This window comes from Talaromyces amestolkiae (genome assembly GCF_001896365.1).
Source record: "Talaromyces amestolkiae strain CIB chromosome Unknown scaffold4.1, whole genome shotgun sequence".
Taxonomy (NCBI): Eukaryota; Fungi; Ascomycota; class Eurotiomycetes; order Eurotiales; family Trichocomaceae; genus Talaromyces; species Talaromyces amestolkiae.
Window position 1 is genome coordinate 1,576,308 of NW_024468040.1, and position 13,783 is coordinate 1,590,090.

At 48.7% G+C, this 13,783-nt stretch overlaps 4 protein-coding genes across 4 annotated transcripts; 2 read left to right on the forward strand and 2 right to left on the reverse strand.

The window, feature by feature from the left end:
• Positions 1 to 266: 266 nt before the first annotated feature.
• Positions 267 to 1,931, forward strand: BHQ10_003104 (uncharacterized protein; the record flags this gene model as incomplete). Its single annotated transcript, XM_040875324.1, has 2 exons — positions 267 to 686; positions 744 to 1,931. The coding sequence occupies 2 exons, from the start codon at positions 267 to 269 to the stop codon at positions 1,929 to 1,931; spliced, it is 1,608 nt and encodes a 535-aa protein (XP_040731608.1).
• Positions 1,932 to 2,116: 185 nt separating this feature from the next.
• BHQ10_003105 (uncharacterized protein) lies at positions 2,117 to 2,791 on the reverse strand (the record flags this gene model as incomplete). Its single annotated transcript, XM_040875325.1, has 1 exon — positions 2,117 to 2,791. One exon carries the CDS (start codon positions 2,789 to 2,791, stop codon positions 2,117 to 2,119), a length of 675 nt encoding a protein of 224 aa, XP_040731609.1.
• Positions 2,792 to 5,953: 3,162 nt separating this feature from the next.
• BHQ10_003106 (uncharacterized protein) lies at positions 5,954 to 8,886 on the forward strand (the record flags this gene model as incomplete). The annotated part of the gene is made up of 4 exons (XM_040875326.1): positions 5,954 to 6,352; positions 6,407 to 6,637; positions 6,687 to 8,787; positions 8,837 to 8,886. The coding sequence occupies 4 exons, from the start codon at positions 5,954 to 5,956 to the stop codon at positions 8,884 to 8,886; spliced, it is 2,781 nt and encodes a 926-aa protein (XP_040731610.1).
• A 707-nt stretch (positions 8,887 to 9,593) lies between these two features.
• Positions 9,594 to 13,734, reverse strand: BHQ10_003107 (uncharacterized protein; the record flags this gene model as incomplete). The annotated part of the gene is made up of 5 exons (XM_040875327.1): positions 9,594 to 12,994; positions 13,055 to 13,252; positions 13,305 to 13,428; positions 13,496 to 13,647; positions 13,722 to 13,734. 5 exons carry the CDS (start codon positions 13,732 to 13,734, stop codon positions 9,594 to 9,596), a joined length of 3,888 nt encoding a protein of 1,295 aa, XP_040731611.1.
• Positions 13,735 to 13,783: the final 49 nt, after the last annotated feature.

Consider the following 13,783-nt stretch of genomic DNA (forward strand, 5'->3'; position numbering starts at 1 on the left):
TGCTTAGCTCGGAACGCGCGACAAGAGCTTCTCCAGGATCCAATTGCAGACGCTGAGACCAGGTGGCTTGCAAAGTCTTCTGTTATTTTTCTAATGCATATCCAGAGACTGAAACAATACATGGCGCACACGCAATGACACGCCCCCTTCCTCATCAACTCAGTCAGAGCTTAAGCCAGCAATGGCCCTGTCGAGAGACGCAGATCCGTCAACTCGCTGCTCTTCTTGATGTCAGCATCAACCACCATCAGGAAATAGTGAATATCATGCTAATCTTCTTTGAGCAGCCTCGAATACCGTCCCCATCAACCATAGTCCTTCACGGCATCAGCGCAACATGCAAATCAACTCTCATCTCCGCCGTCCTCGACGCCCTCCCAGCCCGACACGTGATCATCCGATGCGTTGAATGTATTACATCGCGCCATTTACTGCAGAAAATATTACTGGAAACATTGCACTCGTTTGGTATGCAGGATGAGTGGGAGAAATTCGGCAAGGGAAGATGTGAGCAAGTCAGCACGCTTTTGATTCTTTTGAGTGATATTTTTGCGGCTGCAAGGAACGGTAAGATGTCCGACGGGGAGTTGGGAGGGGCCGAGTTTGTGTTGGTGTTGGATGGGATTGATAGGCAGAGGGAGGCGTCGCAGATGCTACTTGCGGCATTAGCGAGGTTAGGGGAGATGGTGAGTCTCTACGTTGTTGGAACTTGTTGAAGGCAAATGGTGAGCTAACGAACGCAGATACCCTCGTTGACCGTGGTACTAATCATGAACACTACGCCTCGTCCGCTGTTCCTTCAGTCTGCTGGTGTCGCTCACATCAACTTTCCACCATACACGCGCAAGGAAGCCATCACGATAGTCACAGCAGCGGGCCTTCCAATAGTCGATTGGCTATCCGAAGATCACAAGGATAAGATCGCTTCGACTACGTCTTTGCAAAGTATATACGCTCAGTTCGTGGCAACAGTCTATGACTCGCTGGTTGGACCTACAGCAGGCACAATACCATCTTTCCGATCGATCTGCGAGAGATTGTGGCCTCGCTTTCTACAGCCTATGCAAACAGGCGAGGCGGCTGCCGAAGGATGGGATTTTACAAGACTCTTGCTTCGTAATCGAGCCATGTTCAAGATTCAGGGTGAATCGATGCTGGTGCATCATATCGTTTCTGTACCTGAGGAAACAACAGGAGAGCACAAGACCAAGAAGAGAAAGCTCAATTCTCTGACGACAACGCCAAAGCTCCCATCATTACCATACTTCCCGACCTTGGTCCTAACATCAGCATATGTCGCATCCCATACCCCACAACGACTGGACACAATCTTTTTCTCCAAATTCTCCTCCTCGTCACTGTCAGCACGAAACAAACGATCTCATCACAGGCGACGACTGAAATTACTCTCCCAGGCCCAGGCAGACGATGACAATGATAACGGTGGCACGCCGAAGAAAGGCAAAAGAGTGAAAACCAAAATCACAAAATCAATGCTCAACTCCGCGTTTGCGACTACATCGGCAACGACAAGTGCAATTACCGGCGACAACGCCGCCAGCGGAGGTGCAGGAGGTGGCGGCGCGCAACAACTCACAGGCTCATCGACCCTGCTAACAGCCCGCCCTTTCMCCCTCGAACGTCTAATAGCTATTTATCATGCTATTGATCCCAACCCGCCTGCAAACGCACTACATACACTCCCGACAGCCGATGCAATATACAACGAACTTGCGACTTTGCGCCGATTGAGGCTTGTTGTCCCCGCCACGGGGGGCAGTAGTCATAATGTCGGAGGAGGAGCGACGGCCATGATGACGGCGGATGTGGGTGAGAAATGGTCCATAAATGTCTCTGGAGATTGGGTTGGGGAACTTGCGAAGGGGATTGGTGTTGAGGTTGGGGAGTGGTTGGCAGGCGGATTGGACTAATTGTATCTGATACATTTCGTATTTCTATAATGAGTATTACTACAATCTATATACCATTGCCAGAGTCATTCAAACACCTAGTCAAGCCAATGCAGCAAGCATCTACGAGCCTGTCAAAACACATACATAGTTCAGTCACTTTTCCCCAATGTTGAAGAATACTTTACTTACATAAGACCACTCAATCAACCCTTCACAGGCTTCACATCCGGCACCTCCAATATGTCGCCAGGCGGCACCGGCACCAAAGCCGACCTGACATATACATGCTTCGCCCCTTCCAGCGTCATCCCTTCCACACAACCCCCCTTCACCGAAAGGATGGGCTTCGGCGTGCCATCCGGCAAAATAGGTCTATGCAATACCCGCACACCACAACACTTGCAAAAGTAGCATTCAAGTGTATTGCCCGCATCAGTGGGGCGCGTCCATTTCTCTACGAAAGGTTGTACGTTCTCGGGTAAAGGCCACATGCCTTCTGCGGGAAACATGGCGGTTATGCCGAACGCAGAGGCGGATTGTTTCTGGCATTCGGTGCAGTGGCAGATATAGACTGCGAGAGGTTTGGGGAGTGATGCGGGGAAAGTGACCGTGCCGCATTGGCAGGATATTTTGGCGTTGGCATTGCTATTGTTGGTGGTGGTGGTTTCGGGTTTGGTGGATTGAGGAGTTGTGGTGGTGCTAGTGGATTGGTTTCGGTGTTGTTGTCTGGTGAAAACACCAAAGAGGCGCGATGCGTAAGTGTAAGGGCTCATGCTGTACTCCGCGACTTGATATGTGAGATTTGGTAGAGGGCCGCGGTAGAGTCTTGTCGCTGGCAGCCTGGGAGCCAGCGCCCTTAATGCGCGTGAGGAATTCATCCTGATAAGTATGTTGATGCAATATTGCCGGACAATTAGAAGACCCAGGAACACATCCGGGTATGTTTCTTTATCTTGCAGCAAGCAAGGGCGGCGGACTATTATTAAGGTATTTGAGTAGCTCGAAGCTGGGCAATGGTGATCGTGCATGGGCATTGGGGGCCGCAAATGACTCGCTATGTACTAGCCCGTATTGGCTATCACCTTGAACAACCTCATGACGAGCTTTATCATCCTGCAAGGGATTCTTTTGTTTCGCTTTTTAATAGTTAGATTACGGAACTAGTAGTAGAGATGTCCACCTTCACTTGAGGAGGCAATGTCAAACAAGCGCGTGTATGCAACACCGAGCGCATGGATTGCAATGCCACGCAATGCCACGGATAATTGTTTGAAATTTGATTATTGTGAGAGAATGTCATTGATACAAGTATGATATAGTATCATGAGAGGGCACTCATAGCATAGGTCAAGGTCACCATGCCAACTCGACTATGTCCGGCCCCTGAGCATACAGTAATCGTGGTGCCTGTCGCTGATGCATGGGATACTGATATTCTTCGAACCGAATTTTGCTGATAAAGGTACGGACATTAAAAGTTTCACGCAATGAAGCAGGCGACTGAACTATAGAGCCGTCGGCAAGAGAGTAGAAGCGGATATTTTGTCTATCCTCTGTTGCTATATAACATGTCAGTGTCTTGGAAGATGTTGCAAGGTTTTCGACGATACCTACTCGTGGCAAGTAACCCTAATTCTTTATTAATGTCCATCGAATGATAGTTCTCGCGGTTATAATTATCAAACACCAAGTATGGTCTTGTCGAAGAAGTGCTACCACCACGACGGCGCCGTTTTGGGCCTGTCTTCACTTCCATTTTTGCAAAGCGTAAATCGTACGTGTGAAGCTTTCCGAACATAACAACATTAGTGGAAACTTCATGCATAGGCCGGCGAAAGCATATACTTACGGAACGAGTTCCCGCCACGATGAATTGATAATCATCAATCTTCTTTATTTGTCCAATCATACCTGGATGTTTGATACGCTGGACACTGTCGTAGCTGCGCAAGTCACTTAGAAACAACAGTGAATCTCGAAATCCAGAGGCTATCACGGTTCGACTGAGCCATTCTACAGCAAGTACATCCTTTGGTCTTTGAAGTACATCCTTGGTAACAATGCTGTCAATTGTGCCGAAATGAATCGTTTGCAATCCATCAGATGTCCCGACAGCGAACAGCGGGTCAGAGGAGCTATTTGGTCGAGCCTCTGAACACCAGAAGGTTGTCTCAAGTGTCCTTGTAGAGGCAAATGCGACGACTGCTAGTAGGATTAGTTGATTAAAATAATATAGTGGATTTACTTTAGCAGCTTTGTCACTCACCAGACAAGTACCTAGAATCTAGAGAAGGAATGTGCGCAAGCTCTGCCATTGAGTCGCCTGACGGTCCGTTGAGGTACGTAGCCCTGCTGCCTGTCAATAATGAATTTTCCGTAATACATGCCTCAAGAAGTCTTACAAAAGATACCCCGAGTCGCACATAGACATAGATGACAGCTGTCTCTCTCATCAAAAAACGATCAGTCTTACTTCTAAGAAAGATTTCAACTGACCTCATATTGCACCTCACGACTAACGACATACTTTTCTGTGTCGTATTGCCATACGTCCGCACTCTTTGAGCTCGGTGCTGGTGGGCACATCCTGTCAATCAGATACTCATCAATTATTTCCCTGCGTGCTCAACATATATATAGATAGCAACTCACCGCATTGTAGTCTGATTTGGGGTACATGTTGCTACTTGAAAATCAGCCACAGTACGGAAAGGTTTGCATCGGTGTAGCTTGATACCGGTAATCAGAGTTCCAGAGGGACCATGGCGGGCAAAGTCAAACACGTTGAAGCCTAAACTGCATAGACTATGTCTTTGCAGTTGACCAACGTAGACCCTTCCTTGCTGAGATTTCCTTGCGAACCCCGTTATAGGGTTCTTGCTGATTTCATGATCTAGCCTAGTGAATGCGTAGTCCATGCACCTTGATCTTTGCACGCGTTCCCGTCGTACACGTCGATCAATGGCAACTTGTCGCTGTCGTTGCTAAATTTAGGCACGAGTGAGCTCGAGATGGCTTCATTCACAGTAATGCAATCATTTCATGCAGACATACCTCGTTGTCGAGCTTTCTTCTCTTGACGGCCTCTCTGGAATACTGAGACCCGACAGGTGCAACATGGTTGGCCTGAACACGAAAGTATTTTTTCTTTTCAGGATCTGCATATTCTTAGAACTCGAACATAATGTAGAACTGTGATTTACTCACCCCAGTAGAAGCCCGGAATTGGTCTGCCGTTCATTGCGTCGCCTTGCAATAGGCAATCACTCAGACAGTAGCGATAATGTTGATATATCGCAATACTGTCACGAGCTCACATATGAGCACTCAAAGCTCGAGGACATAACTCGTGAATACGACCAGTCACTGGCAGAGAGAAGGTGATGCTCCGAGAACATTTTGTTCTTATCTTATCGGGCATGACGTCGAATCGCTTATCTAAGCAATATCAACAGCTGCCGTCTTCTGGTCCAATCAAATCTTCGCTCCTTCTGTCTCGTCACGCAGTGGGTGAACAGCATCAATATTTAAATAGCTCCCTAATTTAAGATGTTAGCTACTACAATTACTCTTGAGGGAGCTCTTGGCAGAGGGCGATTGCTCCCTGAACCGATTGGCGCACATGAAGAGGAAGTGAGAATCTTAGCGAGAAGAGTGTGAAAGGTGCAATTACTCGATGTGTTGACGGAGGCAAGTGGTGGGATGGCTCTTGCCCTCAATGCAGCCTACCACCTTCTGTTTGTGCAATTTGCGTCTCTTCGGCGTCTTCTACACCTGATACGACTCACAAGTTGTCTTTCTCTCACTCAACACAACACTTGAATTACGCTTTGTCGGCAGCTCACCTCGTATATAGCATACTATACGTTGGCTTCATCGATATACCCTCATCGATCTTCTATTCTCACTTCTCAATATACGTTCACACATCGACACGATTCTTTTAACTGCAGCGTTACCTCTATATACCGTCCACCCGGAATCGATCATCAGCACTCACAAAACTAGCCACGACCTTGATCAAATCATCCCTGGACACTATGGATGGATATGATAGCACCCAGGACGGTTCTGTGCGGACATCCACTATAGTCTCTTCTTTCGAGGTCGGTGACTTACCTCATGGCTACACATACGAAGAACGCAGTCCCGCTCTTGAAAAGCCGGAGCTTGTCGATAACATAGACGCACTTATTGAAGAGCTCGAATCGCACAATGGTCAAATAGAGGAGGAGCAAGACACAGATGACGAGTCAAGCAGCTGTCATCATGTTCCAATCGAGGACTTACGAACAAACACACGTACAGGTCTGACAGACACAGAGGTGGCTATTCGGAGGAAAAAGTACGGACTGAACCAAATGAGGAAGGAGGAAAAGCAACACCCAATAGTGAAGTTTCTGATGTTCTTCGTCGGCCCTATCCAATTCGTGATGGAGGTAAGTTGTGAAAGTGTCCATATGAAATGTATATTGCTAATCATGGCTATCTAGGCTGCTGCAGTTCTGGCGGCTGGTCTTCAGGACTGGGTCGACCTTGGTGTTATCTGCGGGTTACTTCTTCTAAATGCTCTTGTCGGATTTGTACAGGAGTACCAAGCTGGCTCAATTGTCGACGAACTGAAGAAAACCCTGGCTTCGAAGGCAACAGTATTCAGAAACGGTCAATTGTTGGAGGTCTCAGCTTCGGAGGTTGTTCCTGGTGATATTTTACATATAGAAGAGGTAGAGTATTCTAACCACACTGTCCAGATGATGTTTCTAATCTTTTCAGGGTACAATCATCCCAGCCGATGGCAAGATCGTGACCGAAGGCGCATTCGTACAAATCGATCAATCTTCAATCACCGGTGAATCTTTTGCGGTTGACAAACATACTGGAGATACATGTTATGCTTCTTCTGCCGTCAAACGTGGTGAAACATTCTTGTTGATCACGGCGACTGGTGATAGTACTTTTGTAGGTCGTGCAGCTGCACTGGTCAACTTTGCTTCTGCCGGCAGTGGTCACTTTACGGAAGTACTCAATGGGATTGGAGCGGCCTTGCTTGCATCTGTCATTTGGACCATTATGTCCGTTTGGGTTGCTTCATTCTTCAGATCAGTCGAAATCATTAGAATCCTCGAGTTTACACTTAGTATCACAATTATCGGTGTTCCGGTCGGTCTTCCTGCCGTTGTTACTACCACAATGGCAGTTGGAGCTGCATACTTGGCAAAGAGAAAGGCCATCGTACAGAAGCTATCGGCTATCGAATCACTCGCAGGGGTCGAAATCCTCTGCTCGGACAAGACTGGTACTCTGACGAAGAATAAACTATCCTTGGAAGAACCATATACTGTCCCTGGTGTTGATCGAGAGGAACTCATGCTCACCGCGTGTTTGGCAGCTGGACGGAAAAAGAAAGGAATTGATGCTATTGACAAGGCGTTCCTGAAAAGCCTCCACAATTATCCTCTTGCGAAAAAGGCTTTGTCCGATTACCATATTCTCGAGTTCCATCCTTTTGATTCCGTATCCAAAAAGGTCACCGCAGTTGTCGAGTCACGGATGAATGGATACAAAATGACCTGCGTCAAAGGCGCACCTCTTTTTGTTTTGAAGACAGTCGAGGAAGACCATCCCGTTCCGGAAGCCGTAGATGCTGCATATAAGGGCAAGGTCGCTGAATTTGCTGCACGCGGCTTTCGTTCTTTGGGGATTGCTAGAAAGTTTGAAGATCATCCCTGGGAAATCATGGGCATCATGCCTTGCTCGGACCCTCCTCGTCATGATACATTCAAGACAATCAGCGAAGCCAAAACTCTTGGCCTCTCAGTCAAGATGTTAACCGGCGACGCAGTAGGTATTGCTCGCGAAACCTCACGGCAGCTTGGCCTAGGCACGAATGTCTACAATGCAGAGAGATTAGGTCTCGGCGGTGGTGGAGATATGCCTGGCTCTGAAGTCTATGATTTTGTCGAAGCGGCGGATGGCTTTGCCGAAGTGTTTCCTGAACATAAGTATGCGGTTGTCGACATTTTGCAAAAGCGAGGGTATCTTGTTGCCATGACCGGTGACGGTGTGAACGATGCGCCATCTTTGAAAAAAGCAGACACCGGTATTGCCGTGGAAGGGTCGTCGGATGCTGCTCGCTCAGCTGCAGACATTGTATTTCTCGCTCCTGGCCTCTCAGCCATCATTGATGCACTGAAGATTTCACGTCAGATATTCCATCGTATGTACGCGTATGTGGTTTATAGGATCGCTCTGTCACTTCATCTTGAGTTCTTCCTTGGTGCATGGATTGCCTTTTACAACGACAGCCTCAATCTCTCATTGATCGTCTTCATTGCCATTTTTGCAGATATTGCAACATTAGCAATCGCATATGATAATGCGCCTTATTCAAGAACTCCAGTGAAATGGAACCTTCCAAGACTCTGGGGCATGTCGATCATTCTTGGACTGGTGTTGTTCGCTGGGTCATGGATTACATTGAGCACCATGCTGGTTGGGGGAAATAACGGGGGCATTATCCAGGGTTATGGTGATCGCGATTCTGTCTTGTTTCTAGAAATTGCTTTGACCGAAAATTGGTTGATCTTCATCACAAGAGCAAATGGTACTTTCTGGTCGTCATTACCATCGTGGCAACTTATTTTGGCAGTACTATTCGTCGACGTCATCGCGACTCTCTTCTGTGTATTTGGTTGGTTTGTCGCTGGGCCTACATCAATTCTTGCGGTGGTCCGCGTCTGGATCTTTTCATTCGGGGTGTTTTGCGTGATGGGTGGCATTTTCTATCTTCTCCAGGGTTCTTCTGGCTTTGACAATTTGATGCATGGCAGAAGCCCGCGAACGAGTCCAAGGCAACGATCACTGGAAGATTTTGGTAAGTTCATTTATCAACCCGTGGTTTTTTTTTTCTAACGAGTTCGCAGTCGTTTCGTTGCAACGGGTTTCAACCATCCATGAGAAGAATTCAGGATAAACAACATGCTCGCATATCATTTGGAGTACGTTCTTTCGAATTACGCATACGACCATGCTGGGGGAAAGGTACAAGTGTTTGCTTGATATTGCATTTTTAAATTCTGGCGTCTTGTATGGAAGCAAAAGCTCTGTAGACCTATGTCTGTATTATAATATACTTTGTATTGAACGTTATTGCAATAGAAAACTGCTTCAGAACGGCTCTTGTTTGAGTGTAGTGCATACGAATGGAAACTGAAAAGACCTGAAATCAGATCTGTAACAAATTGAAGCTGCCAGCTGATAATGTGTATGTGACAAGCGGTCCCTACAGCTGGCTTATGTAGAATCCACGAAAAGGACCTCAAAGTTTTTAAAGAAAGCGGGTATGTATCTCATAAAAACTTGAATTAGATGTACACTACTATGTATCAACAGACAAACAAACACAGGAAGATTGAGGGAGAAACACGCAGGCAAAGAAAAGGGAACCATAATATGGTTCGAATCGCAGACAAATAGGAAAGAAGAAGTGGATAGGAAAGTATAGTATAGTATAGACCGTGGTGTAGATAGAAGAGGAACAGACAAATGAGATTATGAAATGGGGGGGTAGTATATACAACGGCGGATTTTCCGGATTTCAAATTTTTGTGCTTTATATTCACTTAGGATCTGGACGTGAGATAATCGGCAGCCTTTTTGGGGATAGATTAGCTATGCATGTTATGTTTTATGCGAATCTGGGAGCGGGTGGGTGGAAAGACGTACCTTGTCGATATTATAATCAAATTTCTCCAGAGCAGCCAGCGACTCGTCGCGCGGGAAGCCCATGCCTGTTAAGCGTTGCAGGATCAGGTCGTCTTCGCCGGTGTCATTGTTGAGAGCCCATCCTGGTTTCTTTGGGTCAGATGCACCAGTGGTAGTAGCGGCGGCAGCGGTGCCGTTGCTGTCAAGTGGTGACGCAGACTTGGCAGTGTCGAGAGGTGCGAAGAGAGCGTTCCAGTCGTGATCGGCCGCAGCTGAGGCGGATGCGGCATCGTTTCCTGCCGGCGAAGTCGCTGATGTGGCGACATTGCTGTCAAAGTTAAAGAAATCTGCTGCGGCTGTGTTTGGTTTCGCGGATTGGGCTACCGGGGCGGCGGCAGGGGCGTCAAATGAGAAATCAAAGTCGTTCTGTGGTCGATGAGATTGAGTCTCTGGCTCATCTTCGGACTCGTCCTCCGATTCATCCTCCTTCGCAGGTGCTAGGTTGAGATCGGCAAAAGCAGCGTCAAAGTCAGCTGGTCCCGCCTTTCTCTGTGGTTCTCCGGCAACGATAGGCGCGCCAGTGCTTGACTCGACGGCATGAGGCGCGTCAGGGGCCGCAGTAGGGTCGCTCCGACTAGGTAATAGACCTTCGAATGCTGGGGGGAAGTCATTAGGTTTTAAATCAGCGGTAGATGTATTATAGCTTGGTGGCGAGCGCTGAGCGTCAGGAGGGGGAGGCTGCGAAGGGGTCACGCTGCTGCCGGGAACTGGGAACGCGTGTAACTGTGTTGAGTCAATGGATTCGTTCTTGGAATGTTCCTCGTGACGAGGTGGAGATGCTGGAGCGAAATTGTCATCAAATCCCAACGGTGCTTCACTGTCTGTGCTATCATCGTCATCATCATCGTCATTCTCAAATTCTCTGATGGGCGGGAATTCGCCGGTTCCATTGGCCGGTGCAGGTGGTTCGGTGCTATGCGTGCTTCGTGGTTTCATACCAGCAAAAGCTTCATCAAAGTCGTTGGCTTTTTGTGACTTGGAGCGTTCACGACCAAAGTTCCCAAAAAGTTCATCAAAACTCTGCTCCTTTGTCTGCTCTGGCGCAGCCTCAGCTGGCTGTTGGCTTTCAACTGGTACTTCTGGAAAAGCCCCTGGTACTGAAGAGACAGGTGGAAATGCGCTTCCCTGTGACGCAGCAGGCGAAGCTACACGTGGCTCAAACTCGTCGAATGGAGATCGCGCGGTCGTAGTCTCTGTCTCTGCAAAGTGATTGTTGCTAGCTCCTACTGATGGCACGGCTGAATCGGTTCTTGAAGGCGTGCCAAACTCATCCGGTGCACCAAAGCGACTAGCTGGTGGGGATACAGCTGTTGAAGTATTGTTGGAGGGTGAGTCTAAGTTATGGTCTAGTGGAAGAAAGCTAGGAGTTATCTGTCGCGATTGAGAAGGTGCGGGTGGCTCAATTGTAGCCTGAGGTGGAGGAGAGACAGACGGGGTTGGGATTGCAGAGTTGTTGGAACTTGCTGAAGTCTCTTGTGTTCGTGGTGCAAAAGGCGACGCTGCACCAAATGAGGTTGGTGGTGGAGGAGTAGATGTCGATGGCTGTGTGAAAGAAGGACCAAAAAGACTATCAAAAGTTGCCTGAGTGGAAGGGGGAGCCGGAGAAACGGTCCTGTCAGATGTTTCTGTGGTTGTCCGTCTGAAAAAGGGATTTGTTTGTTGGCTGGCAGTAGACAACGCGGGGCTGGCCACGCCGGTCGGGCTAGAGATCTGGCGAGTAGTCTCTGCAAACTCTTGAGGTTCTTGAGCTTGCTTAGCTTCTTGAGCTTCTTTGGCTAGCGTATCAATCTCCCCCTGAATCTTGTCTCTTTCGCCTTCAACCGTAGCCAATTGCTTTTTGTTGATAGCAACTAGACCTTTCTGCTGTCGGGCATCAGAGCGGGCCTTTTCTAGAGCCGGCTTTAGCTGACCGACTGCAACATTGGCCTGGCGTATCTTTTCTTTCAAGGAAGCATTCTCGGTTTGGTCAGCAACGAGCGCAGCAGAAATCTGCTCGTATTGATTTTGCAGATCCTGACGGCTGCCTTCAATCAAAGCGTAATCCTGTTGAAGCCTCTTAGTTTCAGCTCGAGAAGCGTTCAATCGGTCCTCCAGAGCTTTGAAGTCTTTTACTTCCTTCTCATACATTGATCTGGCTTGAGCTAAACGTGCTTCAAAGTCACGCTTCTGCTGTGAAGACTGCGTGAACTCTTGCTCAGCCGTGGCACGCTTCGTCTGCACATTCTGCATTTCTTTGGATAGCGTTCCGATTTGGTTTGACAGATTGGCAAGTTCCATTGTTTCATTGCCGAGTTTCTTCGCCTCCTCTGGCTCATTATCACCCAAGAGATCGTCAGAAGGAGGAGGGGGGGACCTCGCCGTAGAGGCAGCACCCGTCAATTGTGGGCCGAGACTTTGACCGAACTGAGACGAAGGAACGAATGGCTTGAAGAGAGAAGAAGGACCTGACTGGGAGGTTCGCGAGGAGGGTGATCCAGGAGACTGGAACACTGGCGCATTGGAGCCTCCAGTAGACTGCGGGATTTGAGCAGGAGTTGCAGGAGTTGGCGCACTGAAAGCATCAAGGCCAAACAAGTCATCAGCCGCTGATCGCGGAAGTGGCGCTGGTGCTGGTGCTGGCACAGGTGCTGGTGGAGGAGCAGCTACAGCGGGTCTTGCGTCTGCTCGGCGCATACTGGGAGGGATAAGAGCAGGAGGTAGCGTTGCAGGTACTGGCTCTTTCTTACTGCGTTGCTGTCGTACGAGATACATAGCTACCGCGAACTCATCCTTTGTGAGCTGTCCGTCGGCATCAATATCCGCAAGATCCCAAATTTGAGCAAGGACATCTTCAGGTAGTTGAGCATTAGTAAAGAATGCAACTGCCTGGTCACCACTTATGATCCCAGCCTTTGCCGTATCAACAGTTGCAAATATAGTGTCAAACTGCGCTTTCTCTGGCGGGCTGATCAACCACTCGGCACCGGTAGACTGTGTCGAAAGGGGTGTGAATGGCTGCCTGCTCAGCGGGCTCTGCGTCCGTTGGCCAGTGAAATGCGTAGGGATTGCTGGGACTGGTGGAACATCGGGGGTCACGCGAGAGCCAGTCGAAGTGCGGACAATACCTCGTCGTGACGCTGCCTCATACAGGCCAGCAGGGAGGGTCGTTGGGATAACGCGCATTGCACCGGTCTTGAAGGAAGTCAATAGATGCATTGCAATTATGAAATCGGTAGCGTCAAGTTGGCCACGTTGCTTCGTATCGGAAAGATTCCATATCCTGCCTAGGACTTCGTTCGATAGTCGTGCACGCTCAAAGATCTGCTTTGCCGTTTCCCCTACGTATGGAAGTGAGCTATGATATCCAACGATGCTTCTATGGGCGACCAATCACGTACCTGACATGAATCCACCCGGTGTATCTGACTTCTCAAACAGAGAATTGAATTTATTCGCATCTTCCGGGTTCAGAGGCGGAACTCTGACCGGAGCCCCTGGGGCGGGAGGGGTAACACCAGGAGGTGGACTTGTCGTCGACGGGCGAGAAGGCGTACTGGTAGCAAGCTGAATACCTTCAAATCGAGGCAAAGGGCCGGCTATATATACTCGATTAGCTTGAGTCTAACTCGGAGTGATAGGAAAACTCACGTTGCAGAGCGAGTTCGTCCGTTGGCGCACGTCCAGCTTGCGCGTGTCCAATAAGTCGTAACACCATCGAGAAACCCGAGGGCGTGAGAAGTCCGCGGTTCTCCTTGTCTGCTATTTGCCATATCTATTCAAACCACAGCATAAGTTAGCCCGTTCCGACGTTACAGGAAGAACATCTCGGTGAAGCATACCAGACCCAGAGTATCAGGAGGAAGCTTCGTCTTCTCAAAGAAAGGAACTGCATGTTCGCCGGTCACGACACCGAGGTTCGTCGTATCGGCCGCTTGGAACAATTGGAAGAATACTTTCTTTTCCTCCTGGGTGAGGTTCAGGTTGGGAGGAGCTGTGAACCGGAATATCAGATTAGTTCCTATGCACTTTCCTTTGTGCAGTAACTCCAAGAGAGATGCGACGAACCTGCTTCCGCCATCCTTTCTTCTCTCGGCCGCAAGACCCGATGCTAATAATTGTCTCCTGTA